This window comes from Silene latifolia, chromosome X (genome assembly GCF_048544455.1).
Source record: "Silene latifolia isolate original U9 population chromosome X, ASM4854445v1, whole genome shotgun sequence".
In the NCBI taxonomy this organism is placed as follows: Eukaryota; Viridiplantae; Streptophyta; class Magnoliopsida; order Caryophyllales; family Caryophyllaceae; genus Silene; species Silene latifolia.
In genome coordinates, this window is record NC_133537.1 from 288,556,361 (window position 1) to 288,583,922 (window position 27,562).

At 42.4% G+C, this 27,562-nt stretch overlaps 1 protein-coding gene across 1 annotated transcript; it reads right to left on the reverse strand.

Annotated features, from left to right (window-relative positions):
- Positions 1-2,418: 2,418 nt before the first annotated feature.
- LOC141620268 (uncharacterized) lies at positions 2,419-26,099 on the reverse strand. Its single transcript, XM_074437185.1, has 5 exons — positions 25,531-26,099; positions 8,088-8,529; positions 3,070-3,231; positions 2,890-2,953; positions 2,419-2,762 (listed from the first exon to the last, which is right to left on the reverse strand). Exons 1-5 carry the CDS (start codon positions 26,097-26,099, stop codon positions 2,419-2,421), a joined length of 1,581 nt encoding a protein of 526 aa, XP_074293286.1.
- Positions 26,100-27,562: the final 1,463 nt, after the last annotated feature.

Here is a 27,562-nt window from a genome sequence, read left to right on the forward strand (position 1 = left end):
TCCTAATACGTACCCTCACCCCTTACTCCAGATCTCCGTGAGCACCCGTGTTCATTGGCATCCGCGAGAGTCATTCTAGACATAGAATGCTAAGGGTAACGATTGCTTAGTGTTCATGTCTTTAATTTGTGTCTAGACATGGCACGAGGTATTCGAACGGTTCCAATTTCCCATAAAAATTGGTGGCGACTCCAACAAAAATGCAAACGCTTGTTCCTCCTTCCTCCCAAGCGCCCCGTGGGCACCCCGCTGTCCACAATTTATCTTAGCCCTTCCTGTCCATACCTCATATATCCATATTTACCTCGGCATGTGTCATGGTCATTTGTTTGGTTGGAATGCATATGTACGGTTGTAGAGATTATATTCATATTAGACTGCAGGCATGTTCTTATAGGTCGTAGTTAGGTGAGAGTCATTACAAAATTACTTCTTCCTATCTTTTACATATTTTCACCTGTGCTTATGTGTGATATGAGCGACCCGTGAGAGTCCATAATGATAAGTCTCTATAGTTGACGGTTCAACAGTTTTGACGACTACATAACTCGTTTGCATGATTCATATCGCTAATTGATTGTTAGTTGTTGCATTGAATTGGTTTAGGCTATTCGGTTTGCATTTCGCTCTGAGATTGAACTCGTTCCATTAGGTTTTAGGATCGAGTCTAGTTATTGCTTGGGGACAAGCAAGGGTTTGGTTTGGAGAAGTTTGATGCGTGTCCTAAATATGATGTTTTACACCCTATTTCACACGCATTCCAGAGCTCAATTATGTAGTTTACGCTACTATTTTCCCTATTTCCGTCTATTTTCGTGTTTTTGTATAATATTGCAGAAATGTGAAGAATCCAGCGGAAATCGAGCCGAATCCGTCCCTAAGTACTTAGCATTGCATTTGACATGGAGTAAAGACTCGAGAAATGAACTTGGTGCGCATATCGAGGCCCGAAAGACGGATTTGCGAAGCTTTTGGAGCCAAGTACCTGTTGAAGTGGTCGATAGACCGATGCTTTTGGTCGATAGACCAGAGTACGATTGTCAGAAGCTCCTGTACAGCACACCTTGGTCGATCGACTGGTCCAAGTGGTCGATCGACCACCCCACGAGCTGACGGAAATTAAAAGACGAGAAAGCCCAATGTAATTAGGTTTTTGGAATAAAAGTTACGTAAGACTATCTATATAACGTAACTTTAGGTTTCAGAAGATCATCATCGAATTTTAGGGAAATAATTAGGGTTCATCACGCAAAGATTGAATTTTTATTAGGTTAGTTTAATTCTCCGTCAATAAAGTTTACTTTCCGCATTTGGTTTTGGTCTTTCCTGTTCAATTCTTCTTATGGTATTCTTCTGTTCCTTTGTTCAGTTTATTGCTTTAATTCCTCCGTAATTAGAATTGCTAGTTTGGATTTCCCAAAGCCAAATTATCGTTTCATGATAGTTATTTATTTAGTTGATTTAAGTATGAATTCGTTTGCTTTATTAGTTAATTTTATTACTGTTATTATCACCATCATGAGTAGCTAAATCCTTCGTGCTAAGATGTAGGGGATCTATAGGTTAGACGGTATCAACGTAGGTGACCTGCTGTCAGGCTCCGGTCGGTCGACTGCCATACATGGTCGATCGACCAGGGCGTGTTAGATTTGTTTCGACTTAATTAATTTAATTGCTATGTTTGACGAATCGAGTGCACGTGACTAGTTGAATGCTTAAGAATTGACCGACCCGATAAGATCGAAAGATAGGGGAGGGAAATAGACTACTTAATTAAGACGACTAAATTAATAAGATCGAGAGATAAGTTAATTTAGATTTCGAGTTTCATTAATCAAGAACGAAAGTTAGTATTAGTGAGATTAGGGACCCGTAGCTTAGGCCGAAAGGTTGCTACCTGTTAAATTGGACCGAGAGGACTTTTTATTTTCCCATCTAACATGCTTAAGACAGTTTACCTAGAGTTGCCCCCGTCGAAACTACAGTGAACCGATCATCTTAGCATCCTTTTAATATTTGATTTCATCTTATTTCTTTAATTACTCATTTATTTACCTTAGTTTAGTTTTAATTTGATTGCCTTTAGTTATAGAATTATTCAAAACAAACCCCCACTCATTTGTTACTTTAGACTAAACTTAGACAACTATTAATTGCATCGCCTCTCCGTGGTTCGACCCTGACTGCCACTAGCTATAGTAGTAGTTTGGATTTATAAATTTATCTTTAGTACTCTACGACGGTATCAGACGTCATGGTGTATAACATAGAAGGTGCCACATGCTGTACATTTGCGAATATCTGACAATTGTGATAGTGCCTGACATATTTGCAACAATCTGTTTCCATCGTTGTCCAATAATAACCAAGTCTTATGCTCTTACGAACTAACATATGGGCATTCATGTGTGGCCCATCCTAACCGTCATGGACTTCTTCCATAACCTTTTCAGTTGTCGGTTTATCAATACATCGCAACAAAACACCTTGAGCCGTCTTCTTGTACAACTGCCCGTCATCGGTCTTAATGAACTGGGCGGATAACATTCGTAGGGCACGTTTTCCACGCGTGTCCAGGTCGGGAGGATACTCTCCTGTTTCCTTGAATTTCAAAATGGCTGTGTACCAGGGTTCAGTTTCACCTTCCTCGGTATCATTGATTACATTCACATAGGCAGGTGACGATCTTCGTTCGACACATATTGGCATACTTTCTATGTGGTCAGGAATGTTGATCAAAGCAGCTAACTTGGACAATGCATCTGCAAATTGGTTTTCCTCTCTCGGGAGGTGAACATTTCAAATGTCTTCGAAGTATTTTTCTAATTCTTCGATTCTGGTTTAATACGGGGCTAAACTTTGGCTCATAATTTTCCATGACCCACCCACTTGATTGATCACAAGGGACGAATCTCCATGAACTAGCAACTTCTTCACACCCACGCCTAGAGCACTGCGTAAACCAAGAAAACACGCTTCATATTAAGCGGCGTTGTTTGTGACATTGAAATCCAGCTTGATGGACACGAGCACGTGTTCATTTGTTGGTGAGATAAGGAGTATACTTACTCCATATCCCATATAGTTCGATGCTCCATCGAAATACAAATCCCATATGTCATTCTCGACGTGTACCACGTTTTCGTCGGGAAATGACCAAGTGTCAATGACTTCTATTTCTTCGATTGGGTTGTGGGCGAGGAAATTAGCAACCGCCCTTCCCTTGATCACCTTCAAAGGTACATATTTGAGATCGAACTCTGATAACATGAGGTCCCATTGATACGTCAGTCGTATACCTGACACGGCTATCGCAACCCTATCAAAGATAAAACCTAACGGTCTCAACTAAAATGTAGCAGAGGCAGTCGAGTATCGAATCCACAGGGAGGTAATGTAATTATAGCTGTCTAATTCTAATCCTATGGTAACAATTGGAGGTTGGTTGAATTTGATTCTAAACTACGAGGTTTGAAGGAAAGAGAAATAAAATAAAGAGCAGTAAAGGCAATAAAATACGATTTAAACTATCAAGAAGAGAGGGACATGTCGGGAATTCGGTTCACTACGGTAGTCAAATAACTCAGCTGTAAATGATTCGGACGAACTAATGTGAGATGGATGTTAAAAGGTCCTTTCGGTCCACTTTCTATCCTAAAATACCACTAACTTAACTTTCGTCCTCATTAGGGTAGTCTACTGTTTATAGCAGGCCTATTTAGTCCAATCTTTCGATCCAGGATTAATTTTAGCCAGATTAAAGGTTGACATAGAAGCGTGCACTCAACTAGGTCGGGAATTACAGTTAAATTGCTATAGTGACAGAGTCTCGTGATTAATTCGATTCATCTACTAAATCGTCATATTTCTACCGCAGATTCCCTAATCCCAACATGAAGGGAGTTTAGCTACTCATATCAGTGATTAAACTAACAGCAGACAATTTTCCAGCAGTGAACATTGTAAATAAACTAAAACTCGCAATAATAAAAATTAGGGCAAGGAAATAAGAACACAAACGAGAAATTAAAGCAACAAAATGATTATTATTAATAAAGATGAGAAGGAATTACAATCAATGCGAATCCGGCGTAGAGAACAACTGAATCCGAGCAATAATAACCCCGAAGTAAAGTAACAGTGAAGAGGAATAAAAGTAACGTAGTAAAAGTTTTTCTACTGTCAAAGATAGAGTAAAAGTATGATAAAAGATGATGTTTAACCTAGTTAACATAGGTTTTTATAGAAAAAAAACTAAAGCTTGCGAAATAAAACATCACGCAGACTGATTAAAAGCCCATAATGACGAAACCACTCGATCGAGTGGATTAAAACCACTCGATCGACCAACTCTCCAGCAAAAGTTACTCGATCGACCAAGAAGTCACTCGATCGAGTAGATGGTCCTTGTGCAGCTTAGTGATCGAGTGAAATGTTACTCGATCGACCATCAGGGCATATGAAAACCACTCGATCGAGTGACAGAGGGTGTGAAAACCACTCGATCGAGTGACTAGACTTCATTTCACTCACGCCTGCGTCTAGGTACCTCGTAACCGTGCCACGACGCTTCCAAATGCAAGACCTCACTCCTGGGACAATCCGTCTCCTCTAAATGCATGCAAAAAGGACGAAAAGGAGTATGGTTCCACTACTTTCGCGATCATTCCTACAGAATGGACAAAATGCACCAAAGTAGCCAATTCGGGGCAAAATACCATAAAAACAGTATAGAAATGCATAGAAATACGTGCTAAAATAGGCTAAAAAGACTATACATTAGGCACGTATCAAATCTCCCCAAACAAACCTTTACTCGCCCTCGAGTAAACTCAAAACTAAACTAATGGAACGGAAATGATAACTCAGAGCTAGCTTAACTTGTCTACTTGAACCAATTTAATGCAACAAAAATCAACAGTTAAAGCCAAGCAGTCAAAACGCAAACGAATTATTAGCTGTTCAGAAATAAAGCTGACTTATCGACCTTGCAAGACCAACAAAACTGGACTCTCTCGTGGTCACTCTTCTCTCATGAAGCAAAGGGCGAATGTTATATGTAAAAGAGAGAAGAAAAAAAAGTCACTCACCTAACTGCGACCTACATAGCATGCATGCAACAAAAATGAAAGACAATTCAAGTACTAATGCACAAATTCCAACCGATAATGTCCGTCACAGCCGAGGGTTTGCAAATAATATGGGAATAGTGAGGTTCAGGTGAGAAAAGGCAAAACAAGTTATGGAAATGTGGAGGTAAAAGCGTCAAGCTAGTTCCTAACAGGACCATAGTGAAACCATCTGGATCTCAACTGACTGAAAAACTAAGTACAAGTGCCCTTTATTTGGCACAAAACTCACTAGACTCAAAGCACAAACTCCTCAAAAAAATATGGGATAGAACGGAGGAGTCAGACGGTGACAAACTTTCCTTTTTTTAGACACCATCTGAAGACTAACTGAAAAAAACAACCCTTTTCGATTGTACGTCTTCGAACATCTTCTCAACTCTTTTTTTCATTTTCACAATCTCTTTTTTTTTCTTTTTTCTCTTTCTTACGTTCCAGCCTTCTCTTTTTCATTTTTTTCAATCAATTTTTTTTTCTTTTTTTTTTTGATTTCTCACGCTTTTTCTCTTCTTTTCTTTACTTTTTTTTTTCTTTTTCAATACTTTTTTCTTTCCTCCTTCCTTAATACAAACACCAACTCCAAACAAGAATTACGGACCAAACTGCAATGGAAAACATACCACAAAAGAACATACTAACTAGCTTGACTAGGCAGGCTTAGTTTGGAATGTAGCTAATGGGTCAAAAAGGCAAGGTTTGGCTAATGTGGAGCTAAATGGGTGAAAGATATAAAGAAAGGGGAATTTGCAAACACCTCCCTGCATGTGACACCAACCACAAACCCGAATATGTGCATTGACAAGAAATTGGATGTCATAAATGTGCAAATGAGATGAACATGCTATGCAAGGAGTACTACTCTCAAAATTCCTAATGAACTGGTCATGAATGGCACCAGTTATGGCTCTAAAAACTCAGAATTTTTAAGTAGTTTGCCAATTTATAGGTCAAGTCTAAACAGTCAGCTTATATTTGAACAGAAATTCGTAAATTATGCGTATGACAAAGCTAAAAAACTATCAATAAGGTGCAAGGCTCAAGTAAATTGACAAGTTATAGTGCAATTTCATCATGGAAATCTACCGTTCCGACTCAACCTATATGCAAAAGTAAACGTGAAATTATTTTTGAATTTTTGACATTTTTCTAATTTTTTGGATTTTTGGATTTTTTATTGAAAATAAACAACAATGCAAGCTGAAAAATTAAACGTGAATGCAAGACAAATGCAAATGCAGACTCAAAAGGATGCAATACCCTCCCCAAACCAAAACGGACAACGCCCTCGTTGTCCTCCAGCATTCACCAGCAGAAATATGGGGAACGGGAATATACAACCAACAAAAATAAAAATAAAGGAGACAAAAGAAAAAGAGTAAGAGGTACATACAAAAAAATGAACTTCCCCAAACCAGCCAGGAAACTGGGGAAGTGAGTAGACCAGTAGCTACTCATCGTCGTCGTCGCCATCTCCATCTCCCTCCCCCCGGTACAACGGGTCTCTCTCCTACTCTCTCCTCTCCCGCTCCTCAGCGCGAGCTCTCTCCACCGCCACCTCTGGGTCCTCGCTCTCCTCCTCGTCCTCTGACACCGGGTACCCCTCAGCTGGGAACCAGAAGAAGGAAGGGTGTGGCCAACCCTCGGGGATCGGTCTGTGTCTCCGCAAGTGGTACTCGTACAGAGGGTGCAGTGTCAAAGCTAAGTCCCTCTCCATACGAGCCTGACGCTCTGCAAGCTCAATCAATAGACCGTAAACTGCGCCCCTTGGTCCTGGACCGCGGGCGCTACAAAGGGAGGAGGGAGGCTAAAAGTAGCCGAAAAGACCGGCTCAGTCTGAGTCTGAGTCTGGGTCTGGTCAGTGGGAGGTGGGGCAGGAGTAGGAGTAGGAGTAACAGTGGGAGTAGGGATCGGATCGGGAGTAGCCGTGGAAGGCTGGGTACTCCCTGCAGGTGTAGACCCCTCTCCAGTCTCAACTCGCCGCTTTTTAGCGGCTGGTGCATCAGTAGGTGGTCGAGGCTGGAGTGGAAGGTAAAGTAGAGGTAAGGCATGCAGACGGTGGCCCTTTACCACTGTAGGTAAGGGCTCAAGACGGGGGAGACTGTCGCAGGGTAAGTCGACAGATAAGCAGCCGTCAATCTTCCAAGTCTTGTGGTGGGGTCGCCCAATGCCGAGAGAGCATGGCATCCGGACTCGTAACCTCTCTCCCGTGAGGTCCGTAGGTCACGTGGCCGATTGGGGAAAAGGCGATGGGCAAGAATGGTGGCTATGCCACCGCAGGCAATGGTTCCGTCTCCTTCTTCCCCGGTCGTGGAGGTACTGGGCGGTGAGGTAGGCAATGTTGAAGGTAAAAGGACCCTCACAGTCGACATTCAGGTAACCGCTCAGGATGGAGAGCTCGCGGTTCGTGATGTTATTCGGCTCCTTTCGGTCGAAAATAGAGCTCCCCATGAGTCTGAGAAAACAACGGACGGGGGGATGGTGGACCTGGTGGAGCTTTCGCTCCTGAAAACGGGTCTGGGCCAAGCACCGCCAAATCTGTTTGTAAACCTTCCTCGAATCTGACGTCACACCCGAGGAGGTAAGGTCTAGCGACCTACCAAACTCTGCCAGAGGCATCTGAAAGGTCCGGTTAAATAACCGGAAGGAGACTGAACGACTGTCGGGGTCGGTCTTATGTGCGTCTGGGGAGAAGGTGAACGAGCTGAGAAACTCGAGACTCAGCTCTAAGAAGGTGTGGCCCCTCATGGTAATGAGGCCAGGCATCCCCGTGACCCGTAATAAATCACACATTGACTCGTAAATGCCAAGTTTTTCTAATGCCACTTTGTCTAAAAAACGGGAAGGCATGTGCTCACACTTCAGTAGGTTATAAAATTTATCGCGATGTAAAGCATTGACGAATAATACCTGCGGGTAGTCCGGGTGAGAGTCGAGGGAAGTGTCCCCTCGGACTGTAACTGTCTCAGAAGTGGACGGGGCAGCAGTTGACGCTGAAGTAGAAGTAGAAGCAGAAGCTGCGGAAGGGCTAGGTGCGGAAGCAGAAGTGACTGGAGCTGGTGTAGCTCTGACCAGTCTACGACCCCGGCCTCCGTCTCTGGAACGCAAGGCAGCAGCACTCTCTCGGACCGTGTAAGGAACCAAAGCGGCTCTGAAGGCAGCTGAGGCTGCTAGTGAGTGTGCCACAGGTGTAGAAGTGGTGGCAGAAGTGGTGGCTGGAGTAGCCTGAACTAAGCTCCCAGCTGAGCTAGCTGGAGCGTAAACTGTCCCTGCAGCTGAAACAAGGAAAATAGGAGCTGCAGTGGTGACTAGGGCAGAGGTAGTGGCGACAGCAGGGGCCACGGACTTGCTCAAAGACAGGCTGGAGGAAGTACTGGTGGACGACAAGGAACTAGTATCCATCCTGTAATCAAAGCAAGGGACATGATAAGAGAAACAATGGCTGCTAACCGTGGCTAAAACAACGCGTTAACCAGCATGTGACAGCATGGAAGTCCCCTAAAAAGTCTAAAAATTCGACTCTACAGCATAGCATTCCCAACAATCCTCAACAAATTCGAAATACAGTACGTGAGTGATGATAAATTGACAATGTAATGACTGCTAACGAAGACTAAAGATAGCATGAGAACTGCATATGACAGCATGTAAGACTCCTAGCAGTCGAGAATTTCGACTCACAGTACAAGATTTCCCAATAATTCAAAGCAAGGGCGATAGGGGACGGAAAAAACAGTTAACAACAACAGCAAGTAAGAAAGAACTAAGTTTAAACAAAACAAGGCAGCATAGAAACCGTCTGACAGTCGAAAAATTCAACTTAGGAGCCCTAATCGCGGAAATCTCGCGCAAATTTCGAATTAAGCGAGCAACAACAGCAAGGAATTGGGATAAGATCATCAAGCAGCTAATTAAGGGCATACAAAAGCAATTAAGTCGAAAAAATTCGACTGAACATAGATTTCGAAACCCTAATTTACTCCTACCTCATAAAATTCGAAAAAGTTGAAATTAAAATGCAAGAGGAGGGAAGAAACACTTACTTGATGATAGATGACCTACAAATGCAAATAATCCTCAAGAATCAAGCAAAAATAAACGATTTTTCAGTCGAAAAACCGCAAACCCTAAATCCCTTTTTAAAACCGCGAAAATGGAAACAAATAGGGGTAAAATTAAGGGGCTTTTGAAGATTAAAATGCAAGCAATGAAATGTAGGTGACGGATTTGGTGATCTGGGCAAGAAAATGGGGATTTGGGAGAGAAATCAATCGCACATAAGGAGGTGTTAGTCGAAAAATTGGGGAAAATGAATTAGAAAAGGAATTAAGGAGTTTAAGTTAGAAAAACTCCCTTGTCCTGTTCAATTCCACTCGATCGAGTGGTTTTGAAACCGCTCGATCGAGCACTGTTGATCCTCTAGCTGCTTATCGAGTAAAAGGTTACTCGATCGACCATTCCCTCTTTTGGCTTTACTCGATCGACTGGAAAAATAGCTCAATCGACCAAATTTTCACTCGATCGAGTACAAAAAGTACTCGATCGAGGACTTTCCTCTTGTAGACTCTTGAATTTTCGTCTTTTCTTCCTCGGAATGCGTAAGACTTCCCCAAACCTACATAAGAACACATCCAAAAAATTCCCAAAATACCAAATACGCAAAAGCACAGTCTATAGTCTTACGTCTATGCTAAAAATTGTCTAAACTAATTGTCCTAATTAAAACGCAATAAAACAAATTCAAAAGAAATTCAAATAAAATTATCTATTACAATGTGTTACACGGGGCATTTCCCCGTTTAATTCCCATCAAATTTCAGTAGCCCCTTCGTGGGCTTCTGACTGGAGGACGTCACCTCAGAAACGTTGACTGTCCTCTTCATCTTCCATGAGCATGAATTATCACTTGAAACGGGAGGAAGAGAGTAGCTCGCATCCACGTAGGCGTCAGCGTTCCTCGTCCTTTTTCCTCTATCACCGTCTTTGGCATCCTTTTTTCCAATTTGATTGATAATGGTTGCACCATGTCCCTTGACAGCCCCATCCTTGTTTCATCTGTACCTGCAGTAATGAAAACAGACGAACTTTCCTCCTTTTTGCTCTCAATCTGAGGCGGAGGGTCAACAATAGCGGCACAATTCTCCAAACTTTCATTTGGAGTGTCAATAATAGGAACAATAGAAGAGAGAGCATTGCAAGGCTGGGCTTGCATAGGAGCTCTCCGGAACTTGGACTGATGAAAAATCAGCTCCTCACCCCCCACCTGAAAGGTCAAAGTCTTTCCCCTGACGTCTATTACTGCACGGGCAGTGGACAAAAATGGTCTCCCTAAAATAATAGGGGTGTGTGCATCTTCGGGGATGTCTAAGACAAAAAAATCAACGGGAATAAAGAACTTCCCCGATCTGAACAGGGTACGTCTTCTACTATACCTAATGGCCGTGATAAACTACGGTCGGCCATCTGGACAGTCATGTTGGTGCAACTCAGTTTTGTCAAACCAAGTCTCTTAGCCAGAGACAAAGGTAAGACACTTACGCTAGCGCCTAAATCGCATAGCGCATTATCAATCAATTGCATACCGATATGACACGGAATTGAAAAACTACCCGGGTTTGATTGCTTAGGGGGTAACTTATTTTGAAATAGGGCTGACCCCACCTCAGTCAAAGCTACGGTCTCACTGTCATTAATAGTCCTCTCACATGCTAAAATTTCCTTCATAAACTTTAAATAAGAGGGTACCTTAGTCAGCAATTCAGTGAACGGCACGGTGACTTCCAAGCTCTTCAAAAGTTCGACAAATTTGCCAAACTGTTGATTAACTTTGGTATTCTGCAGCCGCCTCGGGAAGGGAACCGTGATTGGTATCTCGAGTCCCTTGTTTCTCGCTTCCAATGTATCTTCCGGTGCAAGTTCAGTATCCTTTGGACGCTTCTTACCTCTCGAACGAGGTCTTTCCGGTGATTTCTCGCTTAAACGAGCACTAGCAGGCTCTCGAATAAGCTTCCCGTCATCAATACTACTCGATCGACCAAGTTCCTCACTCGCTCGAGCTGTTTCTTCATCATTGTCAGTCGATCGAGTAACATTTCCACTCGATCGACCAACTGCACTAACCTGTTCACTCGATCGAGCAGGAAAACCGCTCGATCGACCTGTTTCTTCACCATTTCCACTCGATCGATGGCCAGTTTTCAGTCGATCGAGTAGTTCCTTTGTCGTGAGCCCTTTTTTATCGACGACATTAATCGTTCACCATCGATTCTGACTTCCCTAGGGTCTGATTTTTGCACTTCTGGTCCCTCATAAGAAAGACCGCTTCTCAATTCTATTAGATTTACCGTCTCATGTGGATTCTTCTCATTTTGAGTCGGTAATTGACCCTGCTTCCTCGAGGATTGATTCGCCACAAGTTGGGCAACTTGAGTCTCAAGTGCCTTGAATGACACGTCCTTCTGTTGTAATTGCTTTGAAATGGACTGCATCATAGACTTTAACTCACTCATTTCACTCACCCCACTTGGAGATGATGCACCTTGATTAGGAGGGTTGAAAGAAGGAGGCTTCTGATAGCCCTGTTGATTCTTGTGTGGAGGAATATACGATCTTCGGGTTGGAGGAGCAGATGGGATTGAGCACATTTCGATTGCTCCACCTCAAATTGGGATGGACGTTCGGCTCGTAATAAGTGTTGTTCTGCCTGTAATGTTGAAAGGCAGCGCATTGCTCAAAAGGACTGGGACAATGATCCGAGACATGCCCCTCTCCTCCACATCTTCTACAGACAAAAGGACCGTCTGTCATAGCATTAACCTGATACATCCCTCCTTTGGAAGCTCCTCCCAACTCATATTTATCAAATCTTGCAGTGAGAGCTTCAAGTGCAGCTACAGAAGAAGATTCAGCAGCTCTTCTTTGATTTCCTCCCGAGTTCCCATATTCAGCTTTATGGATGGCCAAATCATCTATGATCTTCCACCCCTTGGTTGCTCCCAAGTTTTCAGCAAATCGGCCATTGGCTGCAGCATCCAAAATAGCCCTCTGATCATCATACAGTCCATTGTAAAAGTGATTGCACAAGCTCCATTTTTCGAAACCATGGTGCGGTATGGTTCGCACTAGCTTCTTAAATCGAACCCATGCCTCGTGAAAGTTCTCGTCAGGCCCTTGTTTAAAACTCGTTATCTGAGCTCTAATGGCAATAGTCCTCGATGCAGAAAAGTACTTCTTATAGAATGCTAAAGCCAGTGAATTCCAGTCAGTTATACCGTGAGCAGCTCGGTCTAAATCCCTATACCACTCCCTCGCAGCATCGCGGAGTGAGAAGATAAACATGGTTTCTTTTATCTGATCCACTGTCACGCCAGTGGGAGGGGGTATGGAGCAGCAGTAATCAATAAAGGTCTCCTTATCTTGAGTGCATCTTGATTGCAGCTCCCCGAATCGATTTCTCTCGATCAAGTGATATAAGTGTTTCGGTTCGAAGTTTCTTGCCTCCCCGGTAGTACAAATCCCTTATAGAGATCCTCACCGTTTGTCGGTTCGAGAATGATCGGCAATGGTTGCTTCTTCGGCCATTTGTGGAAAGTCCGGAGAAGTAACTGTCTCAGTTGATGAATTGGAGACTGGGGATGAAGACGGATTTTCCTCGAAAAGCTCGTTCTCGTGAAAGCTTGACAGAGTACTTAGCTCTTCCTCTGTCGGTAATACCCTTTGTGATCGCCTCAACTCGCGCAGAGATTTCTCAAGCTCGGGATTATGAGGCAATAATTCACCGCCCGTGACTGCGCATTAGAGGGAACTACAAACAGGATATAAGAATAGTCTAAGGAACGGGTGTTCCTTAAACTGAAAAAGGACTAAAATAAAACAACTAATAAATTGAACAATTGCCTCCCCGGCAACGGCGCCAAAATTTGACACGGCTATCGCAACCCTATCAAAGATAAAACCTAACGGTCTCAACTAAAATGTAGAGGCGTGAGTATCGAATCCACGGGGAGGTAATGTAATTATAGCTGTCTAATTCTAATCCTATGGTAACAATTGGAGGTTGGTTGAATTTGATTCTAAACTACGAGGTTTGAAGGAAAGAGAAATAAAATAAAGAGCAGTAAAGGCAATAAAATACGATTTAAACTATCAAGAAGAGAGGGACATGTCGGGAATTCGGTTCACTACGGTAGTCAAATAACTCAGCTGTAAATGATTCAGACGAACTAATGTGAGATGAATGTTAAAAGGTCCTTTCGGTCCACTTTCTATCCTAAAATACCACTAACTTAACTTTCGTCCTCATTAGGGTAGTCTACTGTTTATAGCAGGCCTATTTAGTCCAATCTTTCGATCCAAGATTAATTTTAGCCAGATTAAAGGTTGACATAGAAGCGTGCACTCAACTAGGTCGGGAATTACAGTTAAATTGCTATAGTGACAGAGTCTCGTGATTAATTCGTCTGATTCATCTACTAAATCGTCATCTTTCTACCGCAGATTCCCTAATCCCAACATGAAGGGAGTTTAGCTACTCATATCAGTGATTAAACTAACAGCAGACAATTTTCCAGCAGTGAACATTGTAAATAAACTAAAACTCGCAATAATAAAAATTAGGGCAAGGAAATAAGAACACAAACGAGAAATTAAAGCAATAAAATGATTATTATTAATAAATATGAGAAGGAATTTCAATCAATGCGAATCCGGCGTAGAGAACAACTGAATCCGAGCAATAATAACCCCGAAGTAAAGTAACAGTGAAGAGGAATAAAAGTAACGTAGTAAAAGTTTTTCTACTGTCAAAGATAGAGTAAAAGTATGATAAAAGATGATGTTTAACCTAGTTAACATAGTTTTTTATAGAAAAGAAACTAAAGCTTGTAAAATAAAACATCACACGGACTGATTAAAAGCCCATAATGATGAAACCACTCGATCGAGTGGATTAAAACCACTCGATCGACCAACTCTCCAGCAAAAGTTACTCGATCGACCAAGAAGTCACTCGATCGAGTAGATGGTCCTTGTGCAGCTTAGTGATCGAGTGAAATGTTACTCGATCGACCATCAGGGCATATGAAAACCACTCGATCGAGTGACAGAGGGTGTGAAAACCACTCGATCGAGTGACTAGACTTCATTTCAGCTCACGTCTGCATCTAGGTACCTCGTAATCCGTACCACGACGCTTCCAAATGCAGTACCTCACTCTGGGACAATCCCGTCTCCTCTAAATGCATGCAAAAAGGACGAAAAGGAGTATGGTTCCACTACTTTCACGATCATTCCTACAGAAAGGACAAAATGCACCAAAGTAGCCAATTCGGGGCAAAATACCATAAAAACAGTATAGAAATGCATAGAAATACGTGCTAAAATAGGCTAAAAAGACTATACATTAGGCATGTATCAATACCTATCAAAAATAAACTAATTAGCCTAACTATATAGCTAGGGAAGTCAGGTCGATCTCCTCAGGGAGGCAAGATATCTGTAGAACTCCGTCTATTTGGTCACAAAAGGGGGTTTGTTTAAATTGGTTTTCTAAACTAAAAGGCTTAAAGGAAGAGAAGCAGAGATAAGAGCAGTAAAGGCAGGAAAATAGAATTAAACTATCAAATAGAGAAGGGACATGTCAGGATTTCGGTTCACTACGGTAGTCCAATGACTCAACTGTAAACAACTTGACAAATAATGCGAGACAGATATGGAAAGGTCCTTCCGTTTTTTGCCCTAAACTTCCACTAACTTAACTTCCGTCCTCGTCAGGGTAGTCTACTGTTCATAGTAGGCCTATTTAGTCCAATCTTCCGATCCAGGATTAAATTTAGCCAGATTAAAGGGTGACTCAGAAGCGTGCACTCAACTAAGTCGGTAAAATACAGTTAAATCGCTATGGTGACAGAATCTCACAATTAATTCATCTAACCTATTCACTACGTCGTCGCATTTCTACCGTAGATCCCCTAATCCCAACATGAAACAAGTTTAACTACTCATATCGCTATTTATACTATCAAAACTAATAGCAGATAAATGACCAGCATTCAACATATTAAAACGATAATTAAATTGCATAAAAGCGAATTAGGGCAGAAATTAAATGAAGTAAAACAAAGAATTAAAGTAAACAAAAGCGAGATTATTATTAAGAAAGGAGAAAGAGATTACAATCGTGAGAATCCGGCGTAAAGAACGACAAAATCCGAGCGAAATAATCCCGAAAGCAAAGTTACAGAGAAAAGGGAAAAAGCAACGTAATGTGTTTACTGTCAAAGCTAAAACTGATGAATGATACGATAAAAGATTCATAATGACCTAGTTAACGCAAGTTTAAATAGAAAATAAACTAAGTCCAACAACTAAAACACGTTCACGGGCTAATTAAAGCCCACGAAAGCCTAAACCACTCGATCGAGTAGAATAAATCCACTCGATCGAGCAAAACTCCAGAAAATCTACTCGATCGAGTAGAATAGTTACTCGATCGAGTAACCTCACTTTTCAGCACTTCTTGATCGAGTAAATAACTACTCGATCGATCAACCATGTCTATAAAAACCACTCGATCGAGTAATAAAACCACTCGATCGAGCCTTCTTCCTTCAAATAAGCTTAGACTCGTACCCGACTGCCTCGTAAACCGTGCCTTCACGCATTCCAATGCATTATCTCACTCTGGAAAATCCCGTCTCCTCAAAATGCATGCAAAAAGGACGAAAAATGGTACGATTCCACTACTTTCGCGTTCATTTCTACAAAATGGACAAAACGAACCAAAGTAGCCAATTCGGGGCATAATACTATATAAACAGTACAAAAATGCATGGAAATACGTGCTAAAATAGGCTAAAAAGACTATACAATATGCACGTATCAAATCTCCCCAAACCGAACCTTTACTTGTCCTCGAGTAAACTAAAATGTAACTAATGGAACGTAAATGAAAACTCAGAGCTAGCTTAACTTGTCTACTTGAACCAATTTAATGCAAAAAAAAACTAACAGTTATAGCTAAGCAGTCAATACGCAAACGAGTTATAAGCTGTTCAGATATATAGCCAACCTATCGACCTTGCAAGACTAATAAAATCGGACTCTCTCGTGGTCACTCTTCTCTCATGAAGCAAAGGGTGAATGTTATATGTAAAAGAGAGAAGGAAAGACAGTCACTCACCTAACTGCGACCTACATAGCATGCATGCAACAAAAATGAAAGACAATTCAAGTACTAATGCACACACTCCAACCAATAATGTCCGTCACAGCCGAGGGCTTACAAATAATATGGGAATAGTGAGGTTCAGGCGAGAAAAGGCAAAACAAGTTATGGTAATGTGGAGGTAAAAGCGTCAAGTTAGTTCCTGACAGGACCATAATAAACTATCCGAATCTCAACTGACTGAAAAATAGAATACAAGTGCCCTTCATTTGGCACACCGCTCAGTAAACTCATACACAATCTCCTCAAAAATATGGGATAAGAGTGGAGGAGTTAGACGGTCACAAACTTTCCTTTTTAACACCGTCTAAATAAATCAAATGATATAAATAAAACTCTTTTTTTTCTTCTTCTTTTCACGTGAAACAACACAATTTTTTCCATTTTTTTCTTTTCTTTCTCGTTTTTCACGTTTTTCTTTTTTTTTTTCTCTTTCTTTTTCTCCTTCCTTTATTTACACCAACTCCATACAAAAAGATACGGGCCAAACTGCAGACGGAAAAAATCATACCACAAAAGACATACTAACTAGCTTGACTAGGCAGGCTTAGTTTGGAATGTAGCTAATGGGTCAAAAAGGCAAGTTTTGGCTTAAGTGGAGCTAAATGGGTGAAAAATATAAGAAAAAAGGGAAAATTTGCAAGCAACTCCCTGCATGTGACACCAACCACAAACCCGAATGTGTGCATTTTACAAGAAATTGAATGTCATAAAAGTGCAAAAACGATGAACATGCTATGCAAGGAGTACTACTCTCAATTCCTAATGAACTGGTCATGAATGTCACCAGTTAGGGGCTCTAAAACTCAGAAATTATGGAGTAGTTTGCCAATTTATCAGGTCAAGTCTAAACAGTCAGCTATATTTGAACAGAAACTCGTAGACTATGCGTATAACAAAGCTAATAACTATCAACAGAAGTGCAAGGCTCAAGTAAAAATGACAAGTTATAGTGCAGTTTCATCACGGGAATCTACCGTTCCGACTCAACCTATATGCAAAAATAAACGTGAAAATTTTTGGATTTTTGAAATTTTCTAATTTTTTTTTGGTTTTTTGATTTTTTTTAATGAAATAAACAAACAATGCAAGCTGAAATAAATAAACGTGAATGCAAAACAAATGCAAATGCAGACTCAAAAGGATGCAATACCCTCCCCAAACCAAAACGGACAACGCCCTCGTTGTCCTCCAGCATACACCAGCAGATATATACAGGGGAACGGGAATATACAACCAATAGAGAATAAAAAGCAATAAATAAAATAGGAGACAAAAATAAAAGAGTAAGATGTACATACAAAATACGACTTCCCCAAATCAGCCAGAAAACTGGAGAAGTGAGTAGACCAGTAGCTACTCATCAGCCTCCTCGTCGCTGTCGCGCACGTCCTCCACCCGCACTGTGTAGTCCGGGTCGACCTCCTGCTCTCTCCTCCTCCTCCTCTGCTCAGCTCGAGCTCTCTCCACTGTCACCTCCGGGTCCTCGTCCTCCTCCTTCTCCTCAGTAGGCTCCGGGTACCCCTCAGCTGGGTACTGGTAAAAGGAAGGGTATGGCCAACCCTCTGGAATCGGACGGTGTCGACTCAAGTGGTACTCGTATAGAGGGAACAAAGTCAAAGCTAAGTCCCGCTCCATACGAGCCTGTCTCTCTACAATCTCAACTAATAAACCGTCACGACGCCCTTGGTCCATGATCGAGAATGCCTCAAAGGGTGGTGGAGGTACAAAATTAGCCGGTAGGACCGGCTGTGCCTGCGTCTGGTCGGCGGGTGCGGGAGTAGGAGTAGGAGTAGGAGTCGGGATGGGAGTAGCCATGGAAGGCTGGACACTCCCAGAAGGTGTGGACCCCTCTCCGGTGTCAAGTCTACGCCGCTTCTTGGCGGTGGGTAAAGTGGGAGGTGGTTGGAGTGAAAGGCGGTAGTCAGGTAGAGGTGGCAGTCGGTCGCCCCTAGCGACAGTAGGCAAAGGGGCTAGACGGGGGATAGTGTCACAAGGTAGGTCCACAGACAAGGAACCGTCTATCTTCCATGTCTGGTAGTCTGTGGTCTGCCAATGCTGAGAATGCATGGCATCCAGACTCAGATACCTCTATCCCTCGAGGTACTGTAAGTCACGAGGCCAGACGGGGAAAAGGGAACAGGCAAGAATGGTGGCTATTCCACCACAGGCAATAGATCCCATGACCTTCGCCCCCTGGGCCTGGAAGTACTGGGCGGTCAGATAGGCAATGTTGAGGGTAAAAGGACCCTCGCAGTCAATGTTCAGGTAACCGCCTAAGATGGAGAGCTCGTTGTTGTTGATGTTGTTTGGCTCCTTTCGGCCAAAAATGGTGCTCCCCATCAATCTAAGAAAGTAACGGGCAGGGGGAAGGTGGACCTGTGCGAGCTTTCGCTCGGGAAAGGTGGTCTGGGACAAGGTCCGCCAAAGCTGACGAATGACTCTCCTAGGGGCGGTAGCGTCGCCCGTAGAGGAAAGTCCAAGTCTGCTACCAAACTCCCTCAAAGTCATCGAAAAAGTCCGGTTGAACAGCCGGAAAGACACAGAAGAACTAGTGGGGGCAGCGTTGTGTGCCCCGGAGGAGAAGGTGAAGGAGCTGAGGAACTCAAGACTCAGCTCCAGAAAGTTACGACCACTCATAGTAATGAGTCCGGCCATCCCCGTGCCCCGTAAAAGCTCACAAACTGACTCGTAGATGCCGAGTCTCTCAAGTGCCGGTTTATCTAAAAACCGGGAAGGTACAAACTCACAGCCAAGGAGGTTATAAAACCTCTTACGATGTACACCGTTAATGAAAATTACTTGCGGGTAGTCAGGGTGAGAGTCGAGGGAGTTGTCCCCTCGGACAGTGACCGTGTCAGAAGGAGCAGCAGAAGTGGAAGTGCTAGGAGCTGGCGTAGAACGGGAACGTCCACGACCTCGGCCCCGGCCTCTAGAACCCGAAGTAGAAGCCCGTCCAGTGACGGTGCGAGGAACTAGGGCCGCCCGAAAAGCAGCTGCAACTGCTGGTGAGTCCGCCACAGGTGTGCTCACCATGGCTGAAGTAGAGGCTGTGGCTGTTGTGACCATCACTGAGGGAGAAAGGCTAGCAGCAGTGCTAGTAGTGGTGGTGGCTGTGACTGAAGTGGCAGCCGAAACAGAGCTAGCAGCAGTGCTAGCTGGCGTAAAAACAGTACCGGCGGCTGAAACTAAGAACACATGAGTGCTGGCCGGTGCGGAGATGGTTGTAACAGCAGGGACTACCGTCTCAGACAGAGACAAAGACGGACTGGCAGAAGAGCTCGACGAAGGCATCGGACTAGAATCCATCCTGAATAAATAGGGCAGGGGAATTGATAAGAAAATAGAAGCTAAACAGCATGAAAATCAGCATGGTAACGACACGAAAATTCCCCTAACCAGTCGGAAAGTTCGACCTTTAGCACATAAATTTCCAACTTTCCTCAAAAATTCGAATTGAAGCATGTAAACAGCGATAGGGGCGGGGTAACAAGCATCAACAGAAGCAATTAAGCAACAAATGAAGTTGACTAAGCATATGACAGCAGCAAAAACCAAGCTTATAGTCGAAAATTTCGACTGTAATGAACCCGTATCGCATATTTCTCGTAAAATTCGAAATTACACATTTAAAAGCAATGAGGCATTGGAAATGATCATCAAGCAAGACAAAAAAGGGCAAACAATGACGGCTATAGTCGAAACACTCGACTAAATAAGCAATTTCGAAACCCTAATCCCAATTCACCTCATAGTAAGCAAAATAAATGAAATTAAAATGCAAAAATGTGTAGGGATCAATTACTTGATAATTAGAAACCCACAAATAGCAATTAATCGGCAAGAAACAAGCAAAAACAACAATTTTTTGATCGAAAAAACCGCAACCCTAATACCCTTAATAGAATGAGTAAAGCAACACGAATCAAGGGGAAAGTAGAGGGATTTTGTCGATTAATTAGCAATGAACACAATGTAGGTGACGGATTTGGTAAAAGGGCAAGAAAAATGAGGGATTTGGGGGTTTTTGATCGCAAAATAGGAAAGGGGTCGAAATATTAGGGAATAAATGAATTAGGAATGAAAAAGAGGGAAGTTAAAGAAACTCCCTTTGTGTGATTTCCACTTTTACTCAATCGAGTGGTTTAGAACTGCTCGATCGAGTCCTTCTTGTATTCATCTACTCGATCGAGTAGAAATTTACTCGATCGAGAACTCCCCTTTTCTGCTTTATTCGATCGACTGATATGGCATTACTCGATCGAACAGAATCCACTCGATCGAGTACAAAAAGTACTCGATCGAGCTCTTTTCCTCGTGTAAGCTCTTGAATTCGTCATTCTTCCTTTAAATTTGCGTAAAATTCCCCAAACCTGCATAAAAACACTTGCAAAAATATCCCAAAATACCAAATACGCAAAGTAACAGTCTATAGTCTCTAATCTATGCTAAAAAATGTCTAAATTCTAATTGTCCTAATTAAAAGCAATAAAAGAAATTCAACGGAAAATTAATAATTGTTTATACAAGATGGTACACGGGCATTTCCCCGCTCACTTCCCAAAGCAATTCAGTAGCCCCTCGGAGGGCTCCTGACTGGAGGACGTCACCTCAGCAACATTGATCGTCCTTTTCAGCTTCCATGAGCTTGAACTTGAATCATTCGGAGGAGAATAGTTCACATCCACATATGCGCGAACTTTTCTCACCCTTGCTCCTTTCTCACCGGCTTTAACACTGTCACTCCCACTTTGACTGACATTAATTGCACAATGCCCTTTGACAGCTCCTTCATTGTTTTCATCTGTACCTGCAGCAAGGAAAACAGACGAACTTTCCTCCTTTTTGCTCTCAGTTTGAGGCGGAGGGGTAACAATAGCAGCACAATGCTCCAAATTTTCATTTGGAGTGTCAATAATAGGGTTAATAGAAGAGAGGGCATTGCAAGGCTGAGCTTGCATGGAAGCCCTCCGGAACTTAGACTGATGGAATATCAGCTCCTCGTCCCCAACCTGAAAAGTCAATGTCTTGCCCCCGACATCTATTACTGCACGGGCAGTAGATAAAAATGGTCTCCCTAAAATAATAGGGGTATGCGCATCTTCGGGGATGTCAAGTATAACAAATTCAACGGGAATAAAGAACCTCCCGATCTTAACATGTATGTCTTCTATTATACCTAGTGGCCGTGATATGCTACGGTCGGCCATCTGAACAGTCATGTTGGTGCAATTAAACTTTGTCAAACCAAGTCTCTTAGCCAGAGACAACGGTAAGACACTCACGCTAGCGCCAAGATCGCATAACGCGTTGTCAATCAAACGGGTACCAATATGACACGGAATTGAGAAACTACCCGGGTCTGACTGTTTGGGAGGTAACTTATTTTTAACTAGGTCCGTCCCTACCTCAGTCAAAGCTACCGTCTCATGATCATGAATGTGCCTCTTACGCGATAAAATTTCTTTCATAAATTTAAGGTAAGAGGGTACATGTGTCAGCAGTTCAGCGAATGGCACAGTGACCTGCAAGCTTCTCAGGATTTCGGCAAATTTGCCAAATTGTTAATTAGCTTTAGTACTCTGCAGACGCCCCGGGAAGGGAACCGTGATGGGTATCTCGAGTCCCCTGTTTCTCTCTTCCAACGTGTTAGCCGGATCAAGCTCTGTATCTTTGGACGCTTCTTTCCTCTCGAACGAGGTCTTTCAATCGATTTCTCACTCGATCGAGCACTAGCAGGCTCTCGATCAGGCTGTCCATTATCTATACTACTCGATCGACCAAAATTCCCATTCGATCAAGTAGTTTTTTCAACAGAGTCACTCGATCGAGCAGTTGCCTTTTCCTGTTCACTCGATCGAGTAGAAATTCCACTCGATCGAGCACTTTCTTCAGCAAATCTACTCGATCGACCTCCAGAAACTAGTCGATCGAGTACTTTCTTAGCCGTCAGCTCCTTTTCTTCACCAGAACACTGTTCATCAGCAGTTATAACCTTCCTCGGGTCTGATTTTAACATTTTCGGTCCCTCATATGAACGACCGTTTCTCAAATTGATTAAATTTACCGTCTCATGTGGATTTTTGTCAGCTTGTGACGGTAAATGACCCGGTTTCCTTGCAGATTGGTTCGCGGTTAACTGAGCAACTTGAGTTTCAAGTGCCTTGATGGATACATCTTTCTGTTGATCACTCAGCTGCCACTGCTTTGTAAAAGATTGCAACATCGTTTTTAGCTCACCTATTTCACTCACCCCTCCGGAAGATGATGCACCGTGATTAGGAGGAGGGAAGGAAGGAGGCTTCTGAAAGCCTTGTTGATTCTTATGTGGAGGAACATACGGCTGATGCTGGTGCGGAGGAGGGGTAGGATTAAGCACATTTTGACTAGTCCACCTCAAGTTGGGATGAACTGCCCCTTGGTTGTTATAATAGGAACCCTCTCCTTGCCTATATTGTTGAATGGCATGGACCTGTTCCTTCTCTGTAAGACAGCCAACAACAGTATGGCCGTCGTTGGTACCACACCTCTCACATGTGACGGTCTCCCCTCTAGTAAGCATATGGACCGTCTGAGGCTCCCCAGCAGAATGTAACTCCAACTTGTCAAATCTAGCATTCATGGCTTCCAACTGAGCCACAACTTGCTTATCGACTACATGAACTGTTCTAATACCATCCCTCGGGTTTCCATACTCAGCACTGTGGTTCGCCATCTCTTCAATAAGGGCCCATCCCTTATCATCGTCAGTATTCTATTGGAATCTCCTATTAGATGACGCATCAAGTATGGCTCTGTGATCATCGTACAACCCATTGTAGAACTGGTTGGAAAGAAACCACGGGTCAAAACCACGGTGAGGAAGAGACCTCACCAACTTCTTAAAACGGGACCATGCTTCATAGAGAGTCTCATCAGGTGCCTGCTTGAAACTCGTAATCTTTGCCCTCAGCTGATTGGTGCGCTGTGGAGGGAAATATCTCTTATAAAAAGCAAGAGCAAGGGTCTCCCAGTTTGTAACCCCCGCGGCTGTACGGTCCAAATCAGTCAGCCACTCCCTGGCTGCATCAGTCAAAGAAAAAGGAAACAGAACTTCCTTAATCTTGTCTTGAGTTACCCCCTTTGTGGCGGGGATAGTAGAATAGTAGTCCGTAAAGACCTCCATATACTTCCTCGGGTCTTCACCTGCCACACCTCTATAGAGATTTCTCTCCACCAGATTGATATAGGAAGGACGGATGTCAAATGTATTCCCATCCTCAGTCTGGAGATTGAAACCTTTAGGAATATACGATGCTTTAGGCTCCGAGTGACTAGCAATGTTCGGCATCTTTACTGGTTGATAGGCAGAAATAGGAATATCTTGTTTTAAAGACTGGTCTTCTGCGAAAAAAAATGATGTAGCTCTGGCTCGAAAGAACTCAAGTCTTCCTTTCGTGATTTTCTCTGCAGACGGAGTCTATGCCTGAATAGTCTCTCTGGCTCTGAATCAGCTAAAACTAACTCAAACCTGTCCGACCTAGGCATAAACAACACTGAAAGAAAATAAATAAGAACTGCCTCAAGGAATAAAAATTCCCTGAGACGGATAAAATAAACGAAACAAAGACAGATAGGGCAATTACCTCCCCGTCAACGGTGCCAAAATTTGATACGTCTGTCGTATACCTATCAAAAATAAACCAACTAAACTAACTATATAGCTAGGGAAGTCAGGTCGACCTCCTCAGGGAGGCAAGATATCTGTAGAAGTCCGTCTATTTGGTCACAAATGGGGGTTTGTTTAAATTGGTTTTCTAAACTAAAAGGCTTAAAGGAAGAGAAGCAGAGATAAGTAAAGGCAGGAAAATAGAATTAAACTATCAAATAGAGAAGGGACATGTCAGGATTTTGGTTCACTACGGTAGTCCAATGACTCAACTGTAAACAACTTAGACAAAATAATGCGAGACGGATATGAAAAGGTCCTTCCGGTCCACTTTCTACCCTAAACTTCCACTAACTTAACTTCCGTCCTCGTCAGGGTAGTCTACTGTTCGTAGTAGGCCTATTTAGTCCAATATTCTGATCCAGGATTAAATTTAGCCAGATTAAAGGGTGACTCAGAAGCGTGCACTCAACTAAGTCGGTAAAATACAGTTAAATCGCTATGGTGACAGAATCTCATAATTAATTCATCTAACCTATTCACTACGTCGTCGCATTTCTACCGTAGATCCCCTAATCCCAACATGAAACAAGTTTAGCTACTCATATCGCTATTTATACTATCAAAACTAACAGCAGATAAATGACCAGCATTCAACATATTAAAACGATAATTAAATTGCATAAAAGCGAATTTGGGCAGAAATTAAATGAAGTAAAACAAAGAATTAAAGTAAACAAAAGCGAGATTATTATTAAGAAAGGAGAAAGATATTAAAATCGTGAGAATCCGGCGTAAAGAACGACAAAATCCGAGCGAAATAATCCCGAAAGCAAAGTTATAGAGAAAAGGGAAAAACCAACGTAATGTGTTTACTGTCAAAGCTGAAACTGATGAATGATAAGATAAAAGATTCATAATGACCTAGTTAACACAAGTTTAAATAGAAAATAAACTAAGTCCAACAACTAAAACACGTTCACGGGCTAATTAAAGCCCACGAAAGCCTAAACCACTCGATCGAGTAGAATAAATCCACTCGATCGAGCAAAACTCCAGAAAATCTACTCGATCGAGTAGAATAGTTACTCGATCGAGTAACCTCACTTTTCAGCACTTCTTGATCGAGTAAATAACTACTCGATCGATCAACCATGGCTATAAAAACCACTCGACCGAGTAATAAAACCACTCGATCGAGCCTTCTTCCTTCAAATCAGCTTAGACTCGTACCCGACTGCCTCGTAAATTATGCCTTCACGCATTCCAATGCAGTATCTCACTCTGGAAAATCCCGTCTTCTCAAAATGCATGCAAAAAGGACGAAAAATGGTACGATTCCACTACTTTCGCGTTCATTTCTACAAAACTGACAAAACGAACCAAAGTAGCCAATTCGGGGCATAATACTATATAAACAGTACAAAAATGCATGGAAATACGTGCTAAAATAGGCTAAAAAGACTATACAATATGCACGTATCACCCATCTCGACATTCTTCCATTTAGCACTGGTTTTTTAAACAAGTACTTGATCAGATCCATTTTTGAGTATACACTCACACTGTAGCTGAGCATGTAATGTCTTAATTTCTTCGTTGCCCAGACTAGGGCCAGACACGTCTTTTCAAGAGGTGTGTACTTTACTTCATAGTCCAAAAGCTTTTTACTGATGTAGTAAATAACTCTTTCTTCTTTGTCAACTGTTTGGGCTAGCATAGCCCCTATTGCCGTATCCGTAATAGTTAGATATTGTGATAATGGCAGCCCGGCTACTAGTGGGCTCAAAACTGGTGGAGAAGACAGTACTTCCTTTACTTTTTCGAATGCGGCCTGACACTGGTCATCCCACATAACATGTTCTCTGACCTTCAGTTTCTTAAAGATCGGCTCACAAATCGTCAACTTCGCAATGAAACGACTTATGTATTGAACTCTTCCCAGAAAACCTCGAATTTCTTTCTCGGTCTTGGGATGGGGCATTTCCATAATGGCTTTGACCTTTGATGGGTCTACTTCGATGCCACGGTGGCTAACGATATGACCCAATAGTTTGCCAGAGGTGACCCCAAAAGCACACTTTTGTGGATTCAGTCTCATGTTGTACATTTGCAATCTTTGAAAGAATTTTCGTAGTGCTCCGAGATGACCACTGTAATACTACAGTTTTATGAGCCTCTGGGTACTCTATCGAGTGGGCCTTACTCTGTCGAGTAAGGGTGTTTTGAATTTTAAAACAGTGTTCTGCCTATAGGGTACTTGATCGAGTAGCCTGGGCACTCGATCGAGTAAGCGGCACTCGATCGAGTACGTTAGTTGCTCGATCGAGTAGCTCGATTTACGGGTAATGTTTTGTCGGGTTTTGTTAATAATGCGAATAGGTATATAAAGCTTTCCGTCATCAACACTAAACACTTTTATCAAACCTAATTACTTCAAAAGAGATTTCAACCTACGTACTTCACATCTTTCGCATTATTGACAAATCGCGGAGCTTGAGAGGTCGGAATTCATCATCCTTTACATTCTTGTGATCCTTGCGTCGAGGGTAAGATCTACGTACCAATTTTATAGTATTTTATTAAGTTTGTTTAAACCCTAATTTGGGGGTTTGGGGGTTTTGTTGTCTTTTATGATTGTTAGTAATTGTATGATCATATGTTAGGAGGAGGATTCAAAGAAAAGGAGTTTAGATAACAGCTGTTGAGATCGTTTGATTGTATTGCATTTCAGGTAGGGGTTCCCTACTCAGTATTAGTCACATGATGTGTTGGTTGTGAATTGTGATTGTTCAATATTATCGTACGAGTATTGTGATGGTTGTTGGGTTTGCTTGCTGATTAGTAGTTGTGATTGATTGTATCTGTCTGTGTTCTTCGGGGTGCGTCCCTGGCTGAGTGGAGTCACTTGTGGGAGTGGCTTCACGCCCATTATTCGCCTTATGTGGAACCCGCCACATAAGGGATGTGCACATTAATGGATTTAGATTTATCGCTCGATGGAGATGAGCAGGGCTTAGGTGGGAACGGCTGCGGTCCCCCACTGGCGGCGAGGAGTAACCTGTTGCAATGGGTACTCTGGCAGGGCTACACACTTTAGTGTGTAGTCAGTATTGCGGAGTTGGTGATGGAGTTCGGAGTATATCTGTGACGGTTGAGCTGTGTTATGTCTTATTTTGTTGAGTTATGTAAATTGTGTGATTAGTACTGACCCCGTTTAATTGTTTTAAAAACTATGGTGATCCATTCTGGGATGGTGAGCAGTTGTTGAGCAGGTATGAGTCGAGATACAAGGGATAGCTGGGATGTGTCGCCATCTGATGATAGAGTCTTCCGCTGTAGTTTTGATAGTTTTTAGACAGTTGTTTTGAGATCATGTAAACCATATTTTGGTAGTTGGTTTTGGATTATATTTACTCACTTAAACATTATGCTATTTAAATGTTGTTTCTTCATTGTATTTTGATTATCATTTTCTCGGGAAACCGAGATGGTGACATCTTTATACTTGAGTGGTCCTGGTAAGGCACTTGGAGTATTGGGGTGTCACAAAGTGGTATCAGA

Coding starts and splice junctions, on each gene's coding strand:
- LOC141620268 (XM_074437185.1), bottom strand. CDS start 26,099: ATGAGACTGAATCCACAAAAGTGTGCTTTTGGGGTCACCTCTGGCAAA. Junction 8,530..25,530: donor TCAAAAATGGATCTGATCAA/GTACTTGTTTAA, acceptor CTTTGATTACAG/GATGGATACTAGTTCCTTGT. Junction 3,232..8,087: donor CCCCGTCCACTTCTGAGACA/GTTACAGTCCGA, acceptor GTACCTTTGAAG/GTGATCAAGGGAAGGGCGGT.